The sequence below is a fragment of the Mixophyes fleayi genome, chromosome 9 (genome assembly GCF_038048845.1).
Source record: "Mixophyes fleayi isolate aMixFle1 chromosome 9, aMixFle1.hap1, whole genome shotgun sequence".
Lineage (NCBI taxonomy): Eukaryota > Metazoa > Chordata > Amphibia > Anura > Limnodynastidae > Mixophyes > Mixophyes fleayi.
In genome coordinates this window covers 25091456-25114346 of record NC_134410.1, presented here as the reverse complement: position 1 = coordinate 25114346, position 22891 = coordinate 25091456, and the positions used below count along the sequence as shown (strand labels likewise).

General features: G+C 43.8%; 1 protein-coding gene across 1 annotated transcript; it reads left to right on the top strand.

Annotated features, from left to right (window-relative positions):
- Window positions 1-180: 180 nt before the first annotated feature.
- LOC142102272 (ras-related protein Rab-4B) lies at window positions 181-21736 on the top strand. Its single transcript, XM_075187021.1, has 8 exons — window positions 181-332; window positions 3480-3560; window positions 8346-8460; window positions 10478-10540; window positions 13721-13875; window positions 15723-15818; window positions 17942-18070; window positions 20820-21736. Exons 1-7 carry the CDS (start codon window positions 317-319, stop codon window positions 18055-18057), a joined length of 642 nt encoding a protein of 213 aa, XP_075043122.1. The 5' UTR covers window positions 181-316; the 3' UTR covers window positions 18058-18070; window positions 20820-21736.
- Window positions 21737-22891: the final 1155 nt, after the last annotated feature.

The following is a 22891-nucleotide window of genomic DNA, read 5'->3' as shown; positions in this document are numbered from 1 at the left end:
AGGAGACGTAGTATGGGCAGGAACTGTGAGTGAAGCCAGAACGGCCATCTTTAATGTTCTCTCTATCCCGGCCGGCTGTCATCACGCAGGAGACGTAGTATGGGCAGGAACTGTGAGTGAAGCCAGAACGGCCATCTTTAATGTTCTCTCTATCCCGGCCGGCTGTCATCACGCAGGAGACGTAGTATGGGCAGGAACTGTGAGTGAAGCCGTAACGACCATCTTGAAGCACCAAGGAGAGATTGAGGAAGAGAGAACATAGACCGGGGCCGGAGGAGGAGGTGAGGGCCCTGGACAGCCTAACCCACAGGAAATCATGTCTGAGACATACGGTGAGATTGCTATATCGAGCTGTCTAATAGGACATGTCTTAATAATGGAGCCAGTGGGCTGACAGGTGATGTTGTGTCAGGGATGGAGCCAGTGGGACGATATGTGATGATGTCTCAGGAATGGAGATGAGATGATGATCATGTCTAGGAGATGGAGATTGTGGGGTGACCGTTTTTTAGAGATGGAGCCAGTGGGGTGACGGGAGGGGATGTCTCAGGGATAGAGACTGTGGGGTGACATGAGGGGATGTCTCAGGGATGGAGACTGTAGGGTAACAGGAGGTGATGTCTCAGGGATGGAGACTGTAGGGTGACATGAGGGGATGTCTCAGGGATGGAGACTGTAGGGGGACAGGAGGTGATGCCTCAGGGATGGAGACTGTAGGGGGACAGGAGGTGATGCCTCAGGGATGGAGACTGTGGGGTGACAGGAGGTGATGTCTCAGGGATGGAGACTGTAGGGGGACATGAGGGGATGTCTCAGGGATGGAGACTGTAGGGGGACATGAGGGGATGTCTCAGGGATGGAGACTGTAGGGGGAAAGGAGGTGATGTCTCAAGGATAGAGACTGTAGGGGGACAGGAGGTGATGTCTCAGGGATAGAGACTGTAGGGGGACAGGAGGTGATGTCTCAGGGATAGAGACTGTAGGGGGACAGGAGGTGATGTCTCAGGGATAGAGACTGTAGGGGGACAGGAGGTGATGTCTCAGGGATGGAGACTGTAGGGGGACAGGAGGTGATGTCTCAGGGATAGAGACTGTAGGGGGAAAGGAGGTGATGTCTCAGGGATGGAGACTGTAGGGGGAAAGGAGGTGATGTCTCAGGGATGGAGACTGTAGGGGGAAAGGAGGTGATGTCTCAGGGATGGAGACTGTAGGGGGAAAGGAGGTGATGTCTCAGGGATGGAGACTGTAGGGGGAAAGGAGGTGATGTCTCAGGGATGGAGACTGTAGGGGGAAAGGAGGTGATGTCTCAGGGATGGAGACTGTAGGGGGAAAGGAGGTGATGTCTCAGGGGTGGAGACTGTAGGGGGAAAGGAGGTGATGTCTCAGGGATGGAGACTGTAGGGGGACAGGAGGTGATGTCTCAGTGATGAAGACTGTAGGGGGAAAGGAGGTGATGTCTCAGGGATGGAGACTGTAGGGGGAAAGGAGGTGATGTCTCAGGGATGGAGACTGTAGGGGGAAAGGAGGTGATGTCTCAGGGATAGAGACTGTAGGGGGACAGGAGGTGATGTCTCAGGGATGGAGACTGTAGGGGGACAGGAGGTGATGTCTCAGGGATGGAGACTGTAGGGGGACAGGAGGTGATGTCTCAGGGATGGAGACTGTAGGGGGACAGGAGGTGATGTCTCAGGGATGGAGACTGTAGGGGGACAGGAGGTGATGTCTCAGGGATGGAGACTGTAGGGGGACAGGAGGTGATGTCTCAGGGATGGAGACTGTAGGGGGACAGGAGGTGATATCTCAGGGATGGAGACAGGAGGGGATGTCTCAGGGATGGAGACTGTAGGGTGACAGCAGGTGATGTCTCAGGGATGGAGACGGTAGGGTGACAGGAGGTGATGTCTCAGGAATGGAGAATGTATGGTGACCGGAGGTTATGCCTCAGGGATGGAGACTGTAGGGGGACAGGAGGTGATGCCCCAGGGATGGAGACTGTAGGGTGACAGGAGGTGATGCCTCAGGGATTGAGACTGTAGGGTGACAGGAGGTGATGCCTCAGGGATGGAGACTGTAGGGGGACAGAAGGTGATGTCTCAGGGATGGAGACTGTAGGGGGACAGGAGGTGATGCCTCAGGGATGGAGCCAGTGGGGTGACAGGAGGTGATGCCTCAGGGATGGAGACTGTAGGGTGACAGGAGGTGATGCCTCAGGGATGGAGACTGTAGGGTGACAGGAGGTGATGTCTCAGGGATGGAGACTGTAGGGTGACAGGAGGTGATGCCTCAGGAATGGGGACAGGAGGTGATAGAGCCAATGCGAGACAAGTGATGATGTGTCAGCAATGGAGACAGTGGGGTGACAGGTGATAATGTCTCATGGATGGACACTGTAGCGTGACATGTAATTATGTTGCAGGGTATGGAGACTGTGGGATGACAGGTGATATTAATGTTGCGGGGATGAAAACTGTTGCGTGACAGTTAATCATGACTCCGGGATGGAGACTGTGGGGTGATGATGATGTCTTGGTGATGGAGACAGTGGAGTGACCATCATCATTGTTTATTTCTAAGGTGCCAAAGATTCAATGGTGCCAGACAGTCGATGATGATGATTGACCCTGAAATATTTTGATCTTGTGGGGTTGGTAAAATATTTGTTGACTTTAAAGTAATGTTGTTGCTAAAGGTCTGTGTTGTAATTTCTGTTGCTTTGCCTGTGTGGACAGATATTTTGTGTCCAAATGCATTATCTGTAGTGTCCAAATTTGTTATCTGCAGCGTAATATAACCGTTTCAGATCTGTCTCTATATTTGCAGATTTGCAGGTCTGAGCTGTAAGGGATATTGTAGGACATTTAATAGCGGCCCTTTTCCTTAGGTGACATTTATGGAAATGTTGAATAGCATTTTTTTTTTGTGTCACAATTTTGTGTTTAAACGCGTCCTTCCCTGTGTCAGGGCTACCCTGATGTTATGTGCCTTTTCGGGTATTTTATATTTTGCTTATTTGGTAAATATCTTGCGAGTGTGGACACTGCACTTGCTTTCTGGCACTGGAACTCTTACAATTGACCTGTCACCTAAAGACAGTGAGGCGTCCATTTTGTGGAGGTATGCGTCCAGTATGGAGGCTGTCAATTTGCTAGCAACCCAGTGTCATCACTGAGGCTCTCCCAGACCAATTATATTATTGAGGACTGTATTAGAATTGATAGGATACATTGGATTCAGCCCACTAAATGACTACCTCGACTGATTGGTGACTGGTCCATCGTTTCACCCATAGTGCATAACTGTAGAGGTCTATGATGTCTATGAAGGTGACAAATAATGGGAGATGTGGGACATGGAGCCTGCCCCACCCACTGTAGGGTGACCTGGACAGAAGGGAGCTATGAGGCATGGCGTCTATCCTGCTCACTTCAGGGTGACACAGAAGGATTTTGTTTGTCATTGATATTTCTTTGTGGTTTCAGACTTTCTGTTCAAGTTCCTTGTTATTGGCAGTGCAGGAACAGGGAAGTCCTGCCTGCTCCACCAGTTCATCGAGAGCAAATGTAAGTATTAACGAGTGTTTATGTGAATAAATAACAATTAAAATAGCTGTTTAAAATATTGTATAGTTAGAGAGATATGTTTTAGTCATAAAGTTGCTCTTCTCATAAATAACCAGTAGTATTTGTGGTTTATGTTTGCTAATGAAGAAGGTGTCTGGTAGTTTGTGGTGTAGCTTTCATTGCCTGCCCTCTCTACATATTAGTGGTGACTCAGAGCCTCAGCGTTAAAGGAGAATTCCAGTCAGTTGTTTTTCCTGTAAATCTGCATTCTGTCCAGCAGGTAGAACCACCTACTTTTTCAAGATACTCACCTCAGTCTGCTATTACATTCCTGCTGGTGTATTCTCCAGGCCTCTATGACACCGTATTATAAAGCAGCTGAATAGGCAAAAAGAGTTTTATGGGTGTTTTGGGTGAACACTGTGTGTTTTTTTGGATGAGTGTACTGATCTCATGTACTGCTCTGTAACTATACTATGGGCAGATTTACAAATATCAAATAGATCATGGACGCAACTTGTTGCTTTTCGCTGTCAGCCGGCTGTCATTTAAGTTGCTTGACTCATTTGGTCCAAATATATAAATACTTAAATCAAACGAAAGCTAGATTTAACCAAATTGTTTTATTATCTAATCCCAACTCTAAACATTGCCCTAAGAACAGTCCGCGCTCTCTCATACTTTACATCATCTAATAGCCTGACTGCTCATCTTGCGCAACCAACAGTTCAAACTTCAATGAAGCCCTTACTGCCATTTGTAAATGGCATTTAAAGAGCAGGTGGATCAAAATTATTATTATTAATGTTTATTTATATAGTGGCAATTACATTACACAGCGTTGTACACACAGACTAGGGTCCATCTTGTCAGAAACCAGTTAGTCCACCAGTATGTTTTTGAAGTATAGGAGGAAACCGGAGCACCTGGAGGTAATCCACGCAAACACTAGGAGAAAACAGAAATTCCATAGGGCACTGTTGTGACCCCAGCACTGTGAGGCAGCAATGCTAACCATTGAGCCACCATGCTCTTACTCCCAACGATGTGTCTGGGCACCACCATTTCCACCTCTCAGCACCTACTTGTGCCTTAGGATCTTCCGCACTGGGTTGCTATGTAAACACAGTGATGTCCGTTTCATGTCCCTGTTGCGTCCACCAGCTTGTGTGGCGTCTTTGTCAAGGAAGGGGGATCTGATCTCCCCTACATTCCTGCTTTGCTTTAATAGATAATCATCATCATCAACATTTATTTATATAGCGCCAACATATTCCGTAGCGCTTAATTTACAGTAGCGATTGATTGTTAGCTGTTATAATTATTATTACATGGGATCTATTGATGCGGAGGATATTTGAGACATGAATCAGGTACCCTCGGTAGAGACCTGGTCCCCCAAAAGTTATTTAAAAAGTTAATCAACAGACTCCGCAGAACTGTCTCTCACTATGTCCCTTCCCAGCCCACCAAAATGATATCCCATATTCTCTGTGACATTAATGCGTGTGGGGTCCTAAAGCCACAGAAAAGATGCCACCATGCCAGATTTCGTACTTCCACTCTGGGCCCTATACCCAGGTATGCCTATCCTAAGGATTTGTGTACACAGAAACTATCTTAATCGCCAGCATGAAATACAAAAGCTAAGTTTTGGGACTTATAACTATATCTGACCTTTTTTTTAAAAAAAAAAAAAAACTAAAAAAAATACACATATTTGATATCCATATACTCAAAAGATGTCGCCAGTTAAAGTTGATTGGCTAAAAGTAACTTTTGGAAGATTCATGTAAAAGTGTATGTCTTTACAATTCCTGCTAAACTTTGCGGGAGATTTAAATCATCGCAATGCGCTGTCGGATATCACCGCACATTGCTGCTTAGTAGGGTAAGGAATCTCCACTCATTTTACTGCACAACACTATTGGGTGTGAGGAAAAATGAGACTTCAGGACGGACATAGTCTCTGAGTGTCTCCGCAGACTGTTCCGTGGACACACTCGGAGACGATGGCACAAAGGCACATAACGTTGATTTAAATCTCCCTCATAAAGTCCATCAAATCAAAAGATATCTATTCCAATATGCTACCAAAATAACTACATCTCTGTTCTGTAAAAGACAAAATTAAAATTTGTTTGGACAGACTAAAAACATTTCTCCCAATAAACACACAAAATACTTTTATTCCATTGAATTACAGCAGTAATACAAACATTAAACAATAAAAACTTTATACAACCTTTGAGATTATGTTCAGCTGGTCACTGTTGGTACATACATCAACCTTTTAGCGTTGACTTGCTAATGTCTCATGCTTAACATGCCTTGAGAAAGAGCCAGGTCAGCACAAAACCGTAGTTGGTGTGTTCGATGAACCTACGACGACCTGCTGATAAAAATTACAGATGCTGTATTACTCTTTTATGGACTAACATTATTATTATTAATCTTGATTTATATGGCGCCACAAGGCTTCCACAGTGCCGTTCAAAATACAAAGTACTATGTGAACATTAGACCATACAGTGTACAACAGTACAGAACAAGACAAGTAAAACCAAGACTCCAATAGCTCCAAGCATAGCAAGTACAGTAACGTTGGAGAAGAAGACATGGTATTGAGAGAGAAAGGAGGAGGGCCCTGCTCGTAAGAGCTTACATACTAAGAGGGGAGGTCAGACAGCAGGCACGAGAGGAGTCAGTGGAGGTGATCAGGCGCAAGAGGAGCGTGAACAGGAAAGATTGAGGAGGAGAAGACAGATGGAGAAGGTTGATGGCTGGTAGGCTTTGAGGATCAGATGGGTTTTGAGTGCCGGTTGAAGGTGCACAGATTAGGGGACAGAGGGATGGTGCGAGGGAGCTCATCCAGTGGAGGGGAAAGCATGGGAGAAATCTTGAATTCTGGCGTAGGATGATGTATTCAATGCGGAGGAGAGGCGACAGTCATTGGCTGAGCACAGGTAACGGGTGGGAGTGTGAATGGAGAAGAGGTTAGAGATATGAGCCAGTGGACTTGGAGAGGGCCTTGTAGGTTAGGGTGAGGCATTTAAAGAGGACTCTGTATGGGAAAGGGAGCCAGTGTAAGGCAAGACAGAGAGGGGAGGAAGAGCGGGGTGAAAGGAAGATAAGTCTTGCAGCCGCGTTGAGTATAGAGCGAACAGGAACGAGGTGGGAGTGGGGGAGGTCGTTGAGGAGAAGGTTACAATAATCAAGATGGGAAATGATGAGAGAGTGGATAATGGTTTTGGTGGCATCCTGAGATAGGAAGGGCCAGATGCGGACAATGTTATGTAGTTGGAAGCGACAAGATTGGGGGAAGAATTTGAATATGGGGGGGCAAAAGAGAGTGAGGAGTCGAGGGTGACAGCCAGACATGTTTGTAACATGTTTGTATTACTGCTATTATCGAGTGGAATAAACGTATTTGTTGTATTTATCGTGAGTAGAGTGCTCCGATTATTTTCTCCTGCATGGAATATTGAATTGCTTTCATTGTTCTTAAGCACCATCACGGGATTACTTTTGTATGAAGGTGTGTGTGCATATAAACGGTAGCCTATCTTCCTGGAACTGATATAGATAAAAGCATTGTTGATTTACACATGAGTGATACAGAGTAAACTTCAGTTTAGCACCACTCTAAAACACTAGGGGCCTGAGTCACTAAGGAGAGCAAAGCACTTTGCACCTGGGCAAAACCATGTTGCACTGGAGGGGGAGGTAAATTTAAAATGTTGGGACAGATGTATAGTTGGGTAGGGCATGTCCTAGATCAACTTTAAATTTCAGTGTAAAAATAAAGCTATCAAGTATTTGTCTGTTAGATGAAAAAACAGCCATTATTTTATTTATGTGCAAAATAATAAACTAATTTGCACCCCTTGCATTGGTTTGTCCAGGAGCAAACTTGCTCCTTTTTTTGCTTTGCGCTCCTTAATGACTCGGGGCCTAGATGGGTTCCATAGTGGTGTGAATTGCAGGTCCAGTTGTTGGTATAGTGCATCTATTTAAGGTACTTTACCTGCCATGTCAGTGCTCTAGCACTATGTCTGGTTCAAAGTGATTATTTGTATCATAGTGATGTGTATTACATATTGTTTTATTTGCTGTTTGCATTCGTTAATGAATAATTGCAAAAGATTGTAAACTACACTACATAATCTCTACAGCACTAAAACTTTTAAACGATAATAATCTAAACAAGAATATTTAGAACCAAAACATTGTCTAGCACATATTTACAGGACATATAATCAACACTAAACTCCCAGCTGTCTGGAACCATTGAGTTATCTCTGTGAATCAAGGTCATTATTAGTAAGAGAGGGATGTTTGCCACTTTTGAAACACATACCAATATGTTTAATGTTAAATCTTTTATTTCATTTTACAATAACAAATGCAAGTTTAACCATTAACAGTTTTCTATAAGACATTAAAAAAAAAAAACCATAACAGTTATTCCTGGTTAAATAGACGTATCGTCAAAACATTAAAAATTGGGCTGGTCTCTAAGAGGCAATGAAAACCATCCTGTTATTTGGTAAGTTAACCACAGCCTAAACCTAGTATAACCCAGGTGCTAAGCCGGTTGCCATCCGTAAAAAAGAAGCGTTGATCTCTCTTTAACAGGTCCTTAAGGTTCAGAAAAGCTATTACACCGTATGGTGGTTACTCTTCATCTGTGGGGTCATACTTATTGTTGCCTTACTCACAGTTACCGTTTACAGGAGCGCTCTCTGCCTCCCTCTCCTTTACAGTTTCTTCTTTGTCTCCTAGTTAAACAAGACTCTAATCACACAATTGGTGTGGAGTTTGGATCCAGAATTGTGAATGTTGGTGGTAAATCAGTTAAGCTGCAGATCTGGGATACAGCTGGACAGGAGAGATTTAGGTATGTTGTATAAGGTCTCACCTACATCCGTCCTAAACTTTCATATCCCCTACCCCTAATTCCAAATACTTGGACCTACCTGGAACTGTGCCTAATCTCCTATTAAGTTATGGATACCTAAAAATCACCTGACCTTTATAATTACCTGTTAATATAAGGAAGCAGGACATGCCCCTTTCCCAGGCAATGGTTTCGGCCCTCCCTTGTGCTGTAGAGAGCAAGTTCAAGGAATAACCCGACAACTCCTCCTTGATCCTCTCCAATCTGGTTTCCGCCCCCTCTACTCCACAGAAACTGTCCGACTAAAGTCACTAATAATCTTCTGTCTGCCATTTCTAAAGGCCACTACTCCCTTCTTCCCTTCTCAGCCCCCTGGACCTATCTGCAGCCTACAACACTTTCTCCTGCTGCACACTCTTCGCACCATTGGTCTTTCTGACACTGTCCTCTCATGGTTCACCTCTTATCTCTCTAACCGCTGCTTCTCTGCTTCAATCTCGGGCTGCCCCCCCCCTCCATTTTCTTAACTTCCCGTATGAGTCTCTTAGGGCTCCGTCCTCAGGCCTATACTTTTGTACTTTGTACACCTCTTTACTGGGGGATCTTATCAGCTCCTTTGGCCTCCAGTACTACCTCTATGCTGAGGACACCCAGATCTACCTTCCATCTCCTGACCTCTCCCCTCCCCGCCACACTAAGGTGTCATGCTGCCTTCTGCCATCTCATCCTAGATGTCCCATCACTTAAGGAACTTACCATGGTCAATATGAACTCGGTCTTCCCTCCTTCAAGACTTCAAGACCTCCTTCCTCCCCTCCCACCCTCTCCATCACTATTGGTAAAACCAACATATCCTCCTTTCCCCAAGTTTGATACCTGGGTGTCTTCCTTGATTTCTCCCTCTCCTTCACACCCCATTTCCAATTCCTCACCCAATACTGTTGCTACCATCTCCGCAATAAAGCTTGTATTAGACCCTTCCTCTCCATTGATGCCAGCAAAACTCTCATCCTTTCTCTGTTCATCTCCTGCCTTGATTGCTGAAACCTCCTCCTTGCAGGTCTTCCCCGCACCCGACCTGCTCCTCTTCAGTCCATACTCATTGCTGCTGCCCGAATTATCTTCCTTTCCCGCTGGTCTACATCGGCCTCCCCTTTCTTTAAAGCACTGCACTAGCTCCCCCTTCATTACAGAACCCTCTTCAAGCACCTCCCTCTCACCTACAAAGCCCTGTCTTACTCCACTGCTTCTTACATCTCCAACCTCATCTCCATTCATCTCCTTCCCGCCCTCTATGGTCAGCCAATGAACGCCGCTTTACCTCCTATCTGGTGAACATGTCTCACTCCTACATTCACCCCGACTCCCCACTTTGTGTCTCCTGTCAGTCTGCCTTTCCCTTTAGATTCTAAGCTCCCTCGAGCAGGGCCCTCTTATCCTCCTGTCGTTCTCCTTCTGTTACCTAGCCCTCGGCTCCCCAGCCTCACTTTTCCACCTCCACTCTTGGTCCCTGCCCTTGGTTCTCTTCTTCTCTCTTGCCTTCACATCTCCATCATTGCTCTGATCCTGTTAGTTCGCCCACACTGCTGAGCACATGTTCAGCTTGCTTTAGGTAACTTCTCACCTCACCTCCTTCCGTTTCCTGGCTTCTAAGCGTTCTAGAATTCACTTATACCTCTTTGCCCTATGCACCCGTTCTCAGATGAGTTGGCTTTAATTGCACTATGTCTATGTACTGCTCAGTATGCCGGCTCTGTTATGTCCATGCTCTATGTACGGTGCTGCGGACGCTTTGTGGCGCCATGTGAATAATAATAATAGCCCCCCCCTTCCTTTGTCCATCAGGGTCAGTCTGTTCTCCCCCCACCATCCTTGCAGAGCACAGAATGGAATACTGTGATCTAATTTCTCCCTTTTTTGTACAGTATAGATTCAGACCATGGTGTAAATGTACCGTACACAGATGGGTTCTGAGAATATGATTCTATATGGGCTAATTCTTTCCTCTTCTCAACAGATCCGTTACCCGCAGTTACTATAGAGGAGCAGCAGGGGCGCTGCTAGTCTACGACATAGCAAGGTGAGTTTGTGCTGCACCTATTAAGTCTCTGATAAAGATACCACAAGGAGTTATCTCAGCTTTTACAGCAAGTCTCTCTAATTCTGGGCACTCTGTGTCCTGTTAGTCGCCGCCAATTGTATGTGTACAAAGGCTCCTGCTAGACCTGTTTTTTTGGTTCTGGTGTTGCAATTGGAGTTAATAATTACTCTAAATCCTGTTCTTGGAAGCTGACGTACGACCTCTACCGTGCTCTTGTTAAGAGCATATAATGTGTAGTTTATCGAAAGATCTCTTCACCAACTCTGACCGATATGATGTGAATGAGGGCAATAAATGCCACAGTATACCAGCGTCGGAATTGTCACTTGAAAGTAAATCGATTTATAACCGTTTCTCTCATGCTTAACTCCTGTTGCACAAGATGTGGACTCCGTCCAAGTCTCCATTGCATTGTGTTCTCCCAGCGATCTTCTAATGGTGACGCTGGTACCACTGGGAGTAATGTTTTGTTCAGCATTTATCATAATGCTGCCATTTCTAAAAGTAATTTATCAAACAAAAAATAGCTTAGCAACGCTAAATTAATTATAAACAAGTTAGACAATAATATACCTATACATTTCTGTGCAGAAAAGAGTTATAATTTGTAGATTGTGATGTCAGACTTCATTGATATATAATTTATTCTGCATTTTAATCCCTTCACTATATCACTGCCAGGGTACTACTTATATTTAGGGGTGTTTGTATGTTAAGTCCTTCACTGACAGTTGTACTCTAGTGAATTTTACTTATACAGAAGCAGTGAATCTTGTATTTAAGAACAAAATAGCAGCAGTTTTCTCCCTTATTGACCGTGTTCCTCTCCTTGCCACAGTGTTCTCCTTCTTTAAAGTAACAGACTCTGCTATATCTTATCCTGATTTTTTTGGTCTTATTCTTCATTCCAGTGGATGAATGGTGGGTTCCATCTAAGGAATTGAATTAAAATAACGGTAGAATTCTTCAGTCCTGAAAAGTTAAAATATCAATTTTTAATTTTTTTCCAAAATGTAATTCTTGAATTTTTCACTAGATGGCCACCTAGTGCAACAAATACTAGAGCTCTCCTAGTTAGACTAATACCATGTACCTTGTATTCTGTTAAAGACTGGAGGTGTTTTCAATGCTTTACACACAGTATATCAGGCAGATTGAGCCCTTTTAGAACTTGCAATCTAATGTTGGGTAACTGAGTTTGGGTGGTAGTTGAAATAAAGCTGCACTAATGCTTAGCAATGAGTGGTAGTACAGGGGCAACCCTCCCCCCCCTGGATGGAGCACCGTGCAGCCGCTTTTTCCAGTGCTCCTCTGTACCTCTTGCAGTCCTGGCCGAAAAATTGGCATGAGGGTAGGTGTGCGCGAGAGGACCAATCACAAACCACAATCATAAGATGCTACCTTTTACTAGGTGGTAGTGCAGCTTTAATGTGTCAGAGAATTCATATACAGATTTACGGTGTATAAATTGCAATAATTGCACTCCACAAGTAATCTCTGACCTCTCCTGCACTTACCATGTCTGTTTGATAATTATACTGTGCAATAATTGGAATCTGGGATTGACAGTGGTCTACTTTGCAAATATAGCCCTTATGCTATCTTCAGTCGTTGGTTAGATACACTCTCTAGCGGAGTGTTTCTAACTAATATTTTTCCTCTGCATATGCCCGGCTCCACCGTTGCGTCGCTATCATCAGCTGTTCAAGCTGACTAGCAGAAATAGATATTTGTGCTAGTCTGTTATGTCACTTGGTGGTAGGCACTGAAAACCTAGACTCCGGAGAGTTACAAGTTAGATATACCCTGTTTTAAATTGTATCTAACTAAGTATTGATAGGATAGGGGTTATATTTATAGATCATACTTTTAGGTCTATTTTGCACATTTAACTTAAAAAACAAAAAACAAAACAAGAAACTTAAGGTGTGACTTATCATTTTAACGATGCCAGTTCAATTAACGAGGCCGTTAATAATGAAACGCATTGTATTGTGATAAATGTGATTGGAAATTCACGTTTCCTGATTGATAATCATGCAGAATCTACCTGTCGTTTTGACTGTTTTAAGAATTCTGAAATTTCTGGTTTGGTTAGTTTTTCCTCTTACTGCTGTCATGTCCTACCAGTGCAATGGGAGGGAGAACATAGATTCAGGAGCGTTCTGGCAGTATACAAAGAAGTATGTCTTTTGTGTTTGTGGCTTTAGGTACTTAAATTAAAGGAGTAGTATCACCTGGTATCATTCCCCCAACCCCTGCACTTTTCACGTACATGTCTTCTGCAGCAAAAGCCAGTGGCTAGGGTCAGAGGGCGGCTAACGGGGGGCCTCACGGGGGAATGGGACTCACGAGGGAAATGAGGGCCCACTTAGCCCAGGGGCCTCCATTCCCTTAATCCGGCACTGTATGCTTGCCACTGAATGGCAGCACAGGGCATGTAGAGCAGTTAAGATGGGTACACACCTATGCAGTCTTACTTCAGATGCAAGTTCTGTAACAATTGTACCAACGACTATGCATACACACCTACAAGATTTACCTTCAGAACTGTGCTCTTCATCTGTCATAATCATGTGCTGAAAAGTTCCTGACTCTGTACACACTCTAAAGATATCTGCCTAGGCTGCTGGTCGTGAGTGAGTACACACTTCCACATTTGCCCGACATCGCTGATCGTGATTTTTAGGAAGTTTATAAAACCAAGTCAACAGATGCGATGTGTTTTGGTACGATAAAGCATGATCGTGGGAGCGGCCATTCTCTTGCAGTATCTGAACAAATGGTTGTGAATGGTGTGATCTGCACGATAATTGCACAGATGTGTACCCAGCTTTACTGTCTTAGGCGGAAACTGTCTGGGCGTTTGTGTATAGGAGTGGTAATCTAAGGAAACCGCATAGTTGCTTATATCTGTCTGAGAACACAGTCAGGTTAAACAATATTTATAACTGTTCACCGCTCTACTTTAGAATTCTTCTAACAATAACTAACGATTGATCTGACAAAGACTGCTATAGTCTTGTGGCCAGGAAGATGGCCGCTATTGAGTGTTAGGTTCAATTATGTAAAGAACATGTGATTGCTATATTAAATTATGACTTGAAATCTATGCTGAGTGTTTTGTATGCTGATATCCTTCCTATATTTCCCTTTTAGTCGGGAGACTTACAACTCACTGACCAACTGGCTGACTGATGCCAGGACACTGGCCAGCCCCAACATCATCATCATTTTATGCGGAAACAAGAAGGATTTGGATGCGGAACGAGAGGTGACATTTTTAGAGGCGTCCCGATTTGCCCAAGAAAATGGTGAGATATGAGCCAAAGAATAATAGAAAAAAGAACTCCTCACAGTGCACCTTTATTGACTGAATCAAAATTCAGGAGGATGCAGCAAATTCATGTGCTAGCAGCCAGTGCCTCATGAACAATTTGAAGTACCTCAGTCATGTGACAGGTTTCTAGTGAATACATAGGCTGCATTCCTATGAGTACTGGTTCAGCCCTCAAAATTGACCTTGCTGTGTATGAGCTATAGGGGTGTTCAACGTGCAGTAATTTGTATGTTGTTTTTTTTTGGTTGTTTTTTTTTTTGAAGAAACATGGTAAAAAAAGATGTATTTGTCATCTACTTGCGAATAAGGTCCATAATCCCCTCAATGAACTCCGAGCAGCTGACATGTGGTCACCATCTGCAAAAATATCCACAATTCAGAGCAAATATGGCCCACTTTTATAAATGTGGCTGTGTCAGCTTTATGAATATCACACCTGCTGGTCGCCATTGACTACGCCCCCCCCCCCTTCCAAATACACACTTTTGTTTTAATTTAAATTTCCCTAGAGAATGCTACGAAGTATCGTACTTCTTTCCTATTATACACTATTACATTGCAGAGGTATAGCCGGCCTTCGTCTTAAGCGGGGGATGTTTGAGAACATGAAGTGGTCTTGTCCTCACCTGTCAGACTTTTGGCAACAGATTTTGAAGTTCATGAATGATCGTATGGAGATCTCTCCCTGGTCTGAAACGTTGTTTACTGGGCATTATTGCCAACCTGGACTTTACTCTCTATGAAAAGAACCTAACCCAGCCCATAAAACAATTACAGCAAATTGAAGATCCAGTGATAATTTAACTGTTCCCCTGTTGGGTTTTGTACAGCGAGTAGTACTCTCAGTAAGGCTAGGTACACACTGAAGAATTTTCCGACCCACGTGTTATCTCAGACGATTGAACCTACGACTGAAGGTCCGATCAGTCTGACGTTTCATCCATACACACTGACATGATTTACCTTCAGATCTGTGCTCTTCATCTGGTCCTGTAGTCATCAGAGAATGACAGCACAATATTCATTCAGTCTTGTCACACTGATTAAAACCACCTTGTTATAGCTATCCACTTGTCCTAATGAATTTCGTTAGCTTCTGTGACTTTGAAATGAAACATTCTGTCTCAGAACGAACAAATTAATTATTCCTTCTACAGCACTCTATACATGTATTCACTGGGACATTCATCGCTAGCATCGGCTGAAAAGAGCATGACTGTGGATACTATATGGAGATCGTGAGCATGACTGTGGATACTATATGGAGATCGTGAGCATGAGTGCATACACACATGATCGGTCGCGGTTGGTCAGAAAATATTAAACCGTACGACCAACCAAATGAGCCGACATGCGACACTTTGGGACGACATTGTATCACTATACACATTAACCCGATATCTGACAAAACGATCGGATGTCAACTGATTGAAGGTTTTTCGTGCAATCATCAAACCAGTGTGTACCTAGCCTAACAATAAGTACATTAATATGCATATAGATAAGCCAAATAACTACAGTACCATCTGGCAAAGGGGACTGAATTGCACAAAGATGACCTCTGTAACATGGTCCAGTGGTTTTGGAATTCTTGGTATGTTCTCTTGCCTGCTCCTTCACCCCATCCCAAAATGCTTACATTATAGGTGACATTGTGTTATACGATTTTGTGAGCATGTGCTATATTGTCACATCCGTGTCTATAATGCCTGCTGTTATAACTTATTTAATAAAATGTTTATTCACCAAACATAAATTAATGTTTTGTTTTTGTGTTTTAACAAGTTTTATGAATGTTTGTATTTTTCTTCATTTTTCCAGAATTGATGTTTTTGGAAACCAGCGCGCTAACTGGAGAGAACGTGGAAGAAGCTTTCTTGAAATGTGCTCGGACGATTTTAAGTAAAATAGAATCAGGTAAGGGTGAGCGTTACCGGTGTGTCGCTAGTCTTTACATAACACCAGCATGCTACAGTATGTCTGTATGGTTTATTTCTATACAACTTGAATGGTTGTTTAAAATGAAAAGGACTTCCTGTGTAGTTTGTGTTAACTAGCTAACTCAGGTGAGCTGTGTGCCTATAACAGATGATTATGTGAGAGAGGTCCAGCATCCAACACAAAGTAGTAAACTTGTGCTTGGCAGTAGTTTCACCCATGCCAGTCACCTGAATACAGCGCACAGAGACCTTAGTTCCTAGTGATTTGATAGGTCACGTTGTCAGGAGCAGTGTTTATCACCACAGAATGGCTGCCTCTTGTGATTAGTCGACTGGTCCGCTAGAAACATAAAATTGCTTTATGTTCACGGTTTCCAGAATTTACTCTCTCTGCTTATCTGTGAGAACTGTGATGACCCCAATGTTCCGAGACCTTTACCTCAAGGTAAAGGAGTTCTGTAGAATGCTCAGGTGGGTGTAGTCAACTCCTCTTGGAGTATTCACTCATTGGTACAGGTGATGCCACCTGCAGATCCATATTGGCCGAATTATGGCAGTCATGCAAAAAATAACAGCCTGCACCCAAAGCCGTGCCTTTAGCATTTATACTTCTGTACTGTAAAAAATTTATTTTAATTTTTTCTCAAAAGTGGTTGCCGAAAATTTTACCCTTGAGTTAGGTCAAAATGCGTCTTGTTAGGCACTACTTTTACATTTGTCACAATACAATATTATGTTCTTGGGGCCAGGAACATAAGGAACGTAGATACTGATAGCTGCCATATTTTGCGTAAAATTACACTGTGCATTCCCAGACACGGACTATACACCAGTGAGCATAAGTACATCCAATTCATCTTTGAATGCAAATGACATTTCCGACAACCTACGATTTCATTGGGTGAACAGGAGAGGGAAGGGGCCTAGGCACATAGTCAATGTAGAGTATGGGCGTGTCAAAGTAGAGTGCCCAATGAAAACTCTGGGCATCTCTCAGGTAGGTGATTTTCAGCCATATCACTTGCACCAGCTACAGGTGCCGAGTGATAGTGATGACAGTCGAGTATGAATGCTAGAACATGTGTTTGCAATCAGGAGTAACTGTAAAAATGTATTTTATGTACAGTAGACATTAATAACCTCATGATACATGTATTTCATGGGGAAAGAATACTTTTTTTTTTTTCTTTTAAATGTTATTTCATAAATGACTATGGGCCTCATTTATTAAGGAAAGTTTTCTTACTCAAGTTTTCTGGAGAGAACCATGTTGCAATGCAAGGGGTGCAAACGAGTTTTTATTTTGCAAATACAGAAAATACTGGCTGTTTTTTCATGTAGCACACAAGTACTTTATAGCTTTATTTTTACACTGAAATTAAAAGATGATCTAGGACAGACTTTGCTAACCTGTGGCACTCCAGGTGTTGTGAAACTACAAGTCCCAGCATGCTTTGCCAATATATACCAGCTTATTGCTGGAAGGGTATGCTGGGACTTGTAGTTTCACAACACCTGGGGGTAAATGTATTATACCCAGTTTTTTTTTCAACTCGCCGGGAATCGGCGAGTTGACAGCTAAAATTTATAGCGGCGCGGCGAGTTGAAAAATCCGGGGTGTGATACATTTACCCCCTGGAGTGCCACAGGTTAGCCAACACGTATTCAGTAAGAGACGTTTCCTTCACATCCACTTGCAGGTGACAATGGACGTGCGTATTCCCGCTTTACCTGCGTTTTGCGTGCCTTAATGAATCAGACCCTCAATGTTTTAACCACTAAAGATGAATAAAAGGAGTTTGCACTGCAGGATATAGATATGGAGTATATATTCTGATCAGGAACGAATAGTGCCGGGGTTTATTTATATAGGCACAAATGTTTCAGTTCTTCTTGTACATCTCTAGAGCTCTCCGTGTCTTTTATCAGAAATCCAGGGTAACTGAATGATGTAAATCAGTTACAGGAGCATATCCTCACTAATCCTATTAATGCAGAAGCATATTGATACTATTTCCGCATTAAAGAGTTAGTGGAAAAAAATCGGGAACAAATGACAAACCCTCTGTTCCTAACATCCAATTCCCTCATGTTCTTCAGGGGAGCTGGATCCGGAGAGGATGGGATCTGGGATCCAATATGGAGAAGCCTCCCCGCGACACACAAGGCACATGCATGGAACGCAACTGCAGAACAGGCAGCAATGCAACTGCTAAGACAGCGAGAGAGGTAATTAGCAGCAGTTACAGACACTTTGGGACTGGTTCTGCTTGTGGATCAGAAAGGTAAGGTAGAATTTGAGGCAGAAGCTTATTAGGGTTAGGTTACATTTCATATGAAATGGTGTCACAAATGTCATGCCACGTGTTATTAACCCTCTTGGTGCCATTGGTGTAGGATTTACAGCCATGTCTATCCCTCACTTAGGGACTCATCACGGTAAAATCCTCTTAGGCACAGAGTTTCAGTGGCCAAAAATCTTCGGTGAGCTGGGAGGCACCTGTAAATATCATCACCTTGACGTCTGCTCGTTAGTTAGACATTCTCGTTGAGCTCACTGTCCCCATGCATTATGGAAACACCCGCTGATGCACCAGTGATGTATTTATTTATTTATTTTTTGTATATTTTGAAACTAGAACCCTCCCCCATCCTTCAACAGATATATTAACAAAACGTGTTTATGTATGTTATGACACCAAACCTTTAATAAACTGCACATATTTGGTGTTCCTGTAAAAGTTCCAATTTGCAGAGTAAGATAAGGGGTATATTTCATGGGTTGAATTCATTTTGGCTAGAAATGCTGGCAGTAAACAAGTTAAAGTTGCGGTCGTGGCTGTGTGGCATGACTCCCTTCTAGTAAGCTTATTTTGGTTATACTTTTATCTGGATAGCCTGTTCCCCCTTGGTTCTGTTCTCGTCTAGTCCGCTAACCTGTTTCCCCTGGCTGTGCTCTCGGCCGGCTAACCCTTCTCCCCTGGCTGTGCTCGCGCCCGGCTAACCCTTCTCCCCTGGCTGTGCTCGCGCCCGGCTAACCCTTCTCCCCTGGCTGTGCTCGCGCCCGGCTAACCCTTCTCCCCTGGCTGTGCTCGCGCCCGGCTAACCCTTCTCCCCTGGCTGTGCTCGCGCCCGGCTAACCCTTCTCCCCTGGCTGTGCTCGCGCCCGGCTAACCCTTCTCCCCTGGCTGTGCTCTCGCCCGGCTAACCCTTCTCCCCTGGCTGTGCTCTCGCCCGGCTAACCCTTCTCCCCTGGCTGTGCTCTCGCCCGGCTAACCTGTTTCCACTGGCTGTGCTCTCGCCCGGCTAACCCTTCTCCCCTGGCTGTGCTCGCGCCCGGCTAACCCTTCTCCCCTGGCTGTGCTCGCGCCCGGCTAACCCTTCTCCCCTGGCTGTGCTCGCGCCCAGCTAACCTGTTTCCCCTGGCTGCGCTCTATATTTATTTTCAACTTAGGATGTTGCTGTGGTTCTAATTCCTAAATAACACCAATGTCCCTACATACCAGCCTGCAGATGTCGGCACCAGTGACTTAATATAATAACCTGTGCCCCACAGTATTCCTGTAGCATTGCTCCCATGTTCCAGCTTGTGCCATCATGAGATTGCAGTAATGATTCCACATACCATCAAGTGCCCCCACAGTATAGCAGCCAGTGCCCCACAGTATACCAGTTAATGTCCTCACTATGTCAACCAATTAATCCACTGCATCCAGCATGTGCCACCATGTAGCAACAGGTGCTCACACAGTGTGTATCCCATAAGCCATGCCCTGGCATTGACTTGTCATTCATTCGATACCCTTGATAATGTAAGCGGCAGTTAAGAATTGTAGTGAGCGGGACGCATGGTGACATCAGTGAACATTGTGCCCTCCTTACAACCTGCCTCTACAGACTAACTGCTGGCAGCTGCTACTTATATGACGGAGTGTTTCTGCATATAAGCAGCACCCCCTGCTCTGGCTGTCGGAGCGCTTTTTTGGGGGGTTTGTTGACCTGGTGACTGGCATTTGTCCAGTTCTACATTAGGGTATTACATGGGGTAGTGAAGACTTACTAGGATTGTTTGAGTTGCATAAATGGGGATGGGGGCTGTTCCATGGGGGAGTGAAGAGATATTGGGAATGTTTAGGTGATGTATTAAAGGTGGGTAGAACATGGATTGCAGAGGGGTAATTGGGAGGGTGTTAGTGTGTAGGATAGTATGTGGTAAGAAGTTATTAGGAGGGTTCATAGTTAACTGTGGGTGGATGGTTAGTGAAGAGATATTCAAAAGGCGTGTGTGAGCTAGTTGGCTATTGGGGTATTGCCTGGGGTAATGTGTTTATTGGGAGACTACCTGGGGTAGTTGGAAGGTTGATGTTTTACATGATGTAGTTGGTTCTTGGGCAGATATTTTTTGGCAGTTGGTAGTGCTAGACGTTACATGTGGTAGAGAGACCATGGAGGAGGGTTACATTTGGGTGTTGCGTGGGTTTAGTATGTTTTTTGGAGAATACTGGGGTAGTTAGAGGTTTGGGTATTACATGGGCTAGTGAATTATTGGGAGAGTTTCTGGGGTAGTTTGAGGTGAGATGTTGCATGTGACAATGAGGCGTTGTGGTGAATGTGTCTGGGGTAGTTGGTGTATTACATAGGCTAATGATTTATTGGGTGAGTGCTTGAGGTAGGTGGAGGTTGTGGTAGTAGAAGGAGCAGTGTGTTACATTACAAGCGTTCTTGTACTACATCATTGGAATGGTTGTGTTACATTAGGTAGTGAAGTGTTAGTGTGTGAGTTGGCATGGGGTAGTTGGAGTCAGCTGGGGTAGTGAGAATATATTGGAAAGGTGTATATGGATAATTGAAAGGGAGTAAAGAAGAGATATTGGGAAGTTTTGTGTAGGGTAAATATGGGTGCCACACATGGTACAGAAGGGGGGGGGGGTGGTCAGCTTAATTAATTAATAGAAATTTTCTGTCTTTCTATCTACAGCAACCTGTCTGTGACTGTTCTTTCCAGAAGGAGAAGCACTTTTCTTCGTGTCCCCAGGACTAGACTGCACGGACCCCCGACTTGCACTCATCTTATATGAAGGATACCCTACCTGTCTCTTCCTACGGCCTTGTGTTTAGAAGCCCCCTATGACGGCTTGGTTCCTGATATGGCTCTTAATGCATCCTAAATATTGGAGATTCCCACAGCCACCAAATACCTCCCAGGTGGAGGAACAGCCAAATATGTGATAACTCGGGTTCTGCCGTCTACTGACAGTGCCAGAGAAAGTGGTGTATGTGCGCACACACCAATATACACATTTAAAGACCAATTTGGACAACTTGACCCCCATGCTCATTCCGTCCATGGCTGCCCACCCTTTGCCTCAGATACCTATGTGCCACTCATTAGTCTCTTCCCACAATGCTTTGCTGCTCGACAAATGTGATATTCTTCTGTGCTGTCATGCAAGAATATTTTTTATCCTGGAAGCTACAGGACACCTCCAATATAACCCTTTACCTTCCCCTAAAGTGCCCAGTCCTGCTTTTCGAACCACTCTGGAAAACGGTTAATTTATATATACATAACAGCCATATGTGTTCTATGTCTGTTATCTTGTTTTCTGTAGATTACCCCTAAAAAAAGATCACTTTAAATGTTTTGGGTTTTTTTTATGACAGAAATGTTTAATGTACATTCAGGACATCCCCCACAAGCCATCCTACATGTTTTTTTTTTCTTTTAAGGTTCACAGTAGAAGCGACTGGTCTGATCGGTGTCAAAAATGTCATTTCAACTCTCTATAGTAATGTCTGGGGATGGAAGGAACACAAAATGATACTATGTTATACATTGATTTGTGTGTGTTATAAATACAATATGTATTAAATAAAACATATATGTATTATTTATCCAGACTTGTCGAGAAGACACTTATTGTAGGCCTATCCTCTTGACATATTTCAAACGTCATCTCTGCAGAGTCACTGTGTTGGGAGGGATTGTTCTTTTACACTAAGAGAATCCATGCTGAATTTGCCTGGTCTAATTTGCATACATGCCTGGTCTAATTTGCATACATACCTGGTACAGTTTATTGCTGTGCTAAGTGGAGGGTTTGTGCCGTCTTGTGACGGAACTCTGCATCCGTCAGGATAGCTATGATTATTGCAAAAAAAATCCACCAAAATGACAAAGCACCATTTTTCTATAGCAGTTTAGAAAATGGAAGTAAAAATCTGATTGGCTGCTACGGCATGTCACGGTGCTCCATTCAATACAATAAACTGTACTCCGTCTATAGATTGTCTGTCTGTAGGGTAAAGCAGGAAATGGCAGCAGGAAAGAGAGGAGATATGTTCTAATGTAACTAAAAGATTAAGCGGTTTTTGGAACACATACACAGCTTGATGTACAGGTGATGTTTATATTCTATTGTTACATAATTATAGTTATTCTCCGCCACTATGTGGTACTTTCAGTTCCCAGACAAATATGGCAAGGTGCCCAAAAGGGAGAAGAGCATTTGCTAACACTTTTCCCAACTAATTTAAGGTCAGTTTCAGAAATTGGGAGCCATAGAACACTGCTAGCAGCAGGTACAGTCATGGCCAAAAGTTTTGAGAATGACACAAGTATTGGTTTTCGCAAAGTTTGCTGCTTCAGTGTTTTTAGACCTTTTTGCCAGATGTTGCTATGGTATACTGAAATAAAATACAAACATTACTTAAGTGTCAAAGGTTTTTATTGACAGTTACATTAAGTTTAGGCAAAGAGTCAATATTTGCAGTGTTGACCCTTCTTTTTGAAGACCTGGCATGCTGTCAATCAACTTCTGGGCCACATACTGACTGATGGCCACCCATTCTTGCCTAATCAATGCTTGGAGTTTGTCAGAATTTGTAGTTTTTTGTTTATCCACCCGCCTCTTGAGAATTGACCACAAGTTCTCAATGGGATTAAGTTCTGGGGAGTTTCCTGGCCATGGACCCAAAATTTCAATATTTTGATCCCCGAGCCACTTGGTTGTCACTTTTTTGCCTTATGGCATAGTGCTCCATCATGCT